The sequence below is a fragment of the Procambarus clarkii genome, chromosome 54 (assembly GCF_040958095.1).
Source record: "Procambarus clarkii isolate CNS0578487 chromosome 54, FALCON_Pclarkii_2.0, whole genome shotgun sequence".
In the NCBI taxonomy this organism is placed as follows: Eukaryota; Metazoa; Arthropoda; class Malacostraca; order Decapoda; family Cambaridae; genus Procambarus; species Procambarus clarkii.
Window position 1 is genome coordinate 21,005,556 of NC_091203.1, and position 2,960 is coordinate 21,008,515.

A 2,960-nucleotide genomic window follows, 5' to 3' on the forward strand; every position below is an offset into this window, starting at 1 on the left:
TTGTATTATCACCTGACCTAATGCGGGTATAAAATCAACTAGTATTGTAAGATCTGTTCACTTGAGAATGAACCATGGAGGTTCGAAACGTCGTGCAAATTATACAAATAAGTGTAATACACTCTATAGTAAATCACTTCTTTTCTTCACCTTAAAAGTACAAAAATGAGTTTTGGAGAACTCCTATTTCAATTAAGCCCTGATGCTAAGAAAATAGTTAGAGGGATAGAAGCCCTAAACCAGAAAATAATAAATACAGAATATGCGGTCATATTCAATGAAACATGTTTGAAAGAAAACCTGCTGCCAGTATACACCAATATATATATATGCGAACAAGCCTGAATAGTCCCCAGGACTATATGCAACTGAAAACTCACACCCCAGAAGTGACTCGAACCCATACTGCCAGGAGTTTATGTTCGGTCGTGATGGTCGAGTGGATTAAGGTATCCTGTACATACCAGTTGCGTTGCTCCTGGGAGTATGGGTTCGAGTCACTTCTGGGGGTGTAAGTTTTCAGTTATATATATATATATATATATATATATATATATATATATATATATATATATATATATATATATATATATATATATATATATATATATATATATATATATATATATATATTATTAAATATGACCGAAAAAGTAAGATTAATAATTCTAACACGAATTTTCTCAATCTTTCGTACATTTCTTTTCACTGTTGGTGATAATTTCACCAACAGTGAAAAGAAATGTACGATAGATTGAGAAAATTCGTGTTAGAATTATTAATCTTACTTTTTCGGTCATATTTAATAATATATGTCTACAGGAAAGACTGCTACCAAAATATACTAATATATATATATATATAGATTACGGGTTACTTGACTTCGAAAATGGTAGTAGGAACCTCTAATGGACTGGAAACAGGGAATCGTTTTGAAGCAAGTGAAATCCTTATGGGGAAGACAGTGTGTCGCACACCAGTGAGTCTAAGGTTCCTTTCTCCTCTCTAAATAACTACTGTTGTTATTGTTATAAACAAACTCGTTGTGTTTCCGAGCTTATAAGTTGTAAAATATAAACAAAGCCGCCCAAGCTGGAGAACGGACGTCCAGTTCGCAAGTAAGTCCTGGCCCCTAGAGCCTTGGGACTTTTTTGTTTACATTCTGTCCTTGGGACTTTATATATTCCAAGATCATTTTTTCCCAAGATTTTCCTCAGACACATTATTCCCAGATCAGTGCTTTCACGAGATTTCCTTCTCGAAGACATTATTTGGGTTCAGATAACTATGAACAAGTGTTCAACAAGTGTTCAAATATCTGAGAGTAGACACTGCACCATACAGACCGAGGCAGCTCACGCATACATCACATTATTGTAATAATATTAATAGTGCAGATTTGTGTAAGGGAGCTCCAGGGAAGGAGAGAAATTACCTTTCCAACAGAAAAATTAGGTTCGACGAATTAAGTATCTCTTGGGAAATTAATATTACCTCCTTCAGTCGAGAAATACTAAGAAATGTGGGTTTGAAAACGTGATATATTGTACGTTAGTTTGGTAGTTCAATATATCTTTGCCTCTCACTCTGCAAAGTATAGGGGAGCCGGTCGGGCGAGCGGACAGCACGCTGGACTTGTGATCCTGTGGTCCTGGGTTCGATCCCAGGCGCCGGCGAGAAACAATGGGCAGAGTTTCTTTCTACCCTATGCCCCCCTGTTACCTAGCAGTAAAATAGGTACCTGGGTGTTAGTCAGCTGTCACGGGCTGCTTCCTGGGGGTGGAGGCCTGGTCGAGGACCGGGCCGCGGGGACACTAAGCCCCGAAATCATCTCAAGATAACCTCAAGATAACCATATACACAAGTTTTTGCCACCAACCTTGACCCTCTACTCTGGGCTGCCTTCAGATACCTACCTCACGTCTCCCAGACAGTGAGACTCACTGTCCTAGAAGGCACCGTAACAGTTGGGCATGGTGACAGTGACACCTCACTGTCACCATGTTGTATGCAACTAGACATCTTCACGATGTCCGGAACACCGGCACTTGCAATCATTCTCAGGTTCAGGCATTAATTGGAACTCTTATTAGACCAAACACATTCTTACATATGTACTTGAGGTTATCTTGAGGTTATCTTGAGATGATTTCGGGGCTTTAGTGTCCCCGCGGCCCAGTCCTCGACCAGGCCTCCACCCCCAGGAAGCAGCCCGTGACAGCTGACTAACACCCAGGTACCTATTTTACTGCTAGGTAACAGGGGCATAGGGTGAAAGAAACTCTGCCCATTGTTTCTCGCCGGCGCCCGGGATCGAACCCGAGACCACAGGATCACAAGTCCAGTGTGCTGTCCGCTCGGCCGACCGGCTCCCTTGCCGGTCGTACACCACCTGTGCACCTGTACACCACCTGTACACCACCTGTGCACCTGTACACCACCTGTACACCACCTGTGCACCTGTACACCACCTGTACACCACCTGTGCACCTGTACACCACCTGTGCACCTGTACACCACCTGTACACCACCTGTACACCACCTGTGCACCTGTACACCACCTGTACACCACCTGTACACCACCTGTACACCACCTGTGCACCTGTACACCACCTGTACACCTGTACACCACCTGTACACCACCTGTACACCTGTACACCACCTGTACACCACCTGTGCACCTGTACACCACCTGTGCACCTGTACACCACCTGTGCACCTGTACACCACCTGTGCACCTGTACACTACCTGTGCACCTGTACACCACCTGTACACCACCTGTGCACCTGTACACCACCTGTGCACCTGTACACCACCTGTACACCACCTGTGCACCTGTACACCACCTGTGCACCTGTACACCACCTGTACACCTGTACACCACCTGTGCACCTGTACACCACCTGTGCACCTGTACACCACCTGTGCACCTGTACACCACCTGTACACCACCTGTGCA

The 2,960-nt window shown here is 44.0% G+C and overlaps 1 protein-coding gene across 1 annotated transcript in view; it reads left to right on the forward strand.

The window, feature by feature from the left end:
• The first annotated feature begins 889 nt into the window (after positions 1 to 889).
• Positions 890 to 2,960, forward strand: part of LOC123771346 (uncharacterized) — a 23,557-nt gene continuing 21,486 nt past the window's right edge. The window contains exons 1-2 of the mRNA XM_045763850.1: positions 890 to 979; positions 1,084 to 1,118. Coding sequence (XP_045619806.1) covers positions 890 to 979; positions 1,084 to 1,118 — 125 coding nt within the window. The remainder of the gene's footprint in view (positions 980 to 1,083; positions 1,119 to 2,960) is intronic.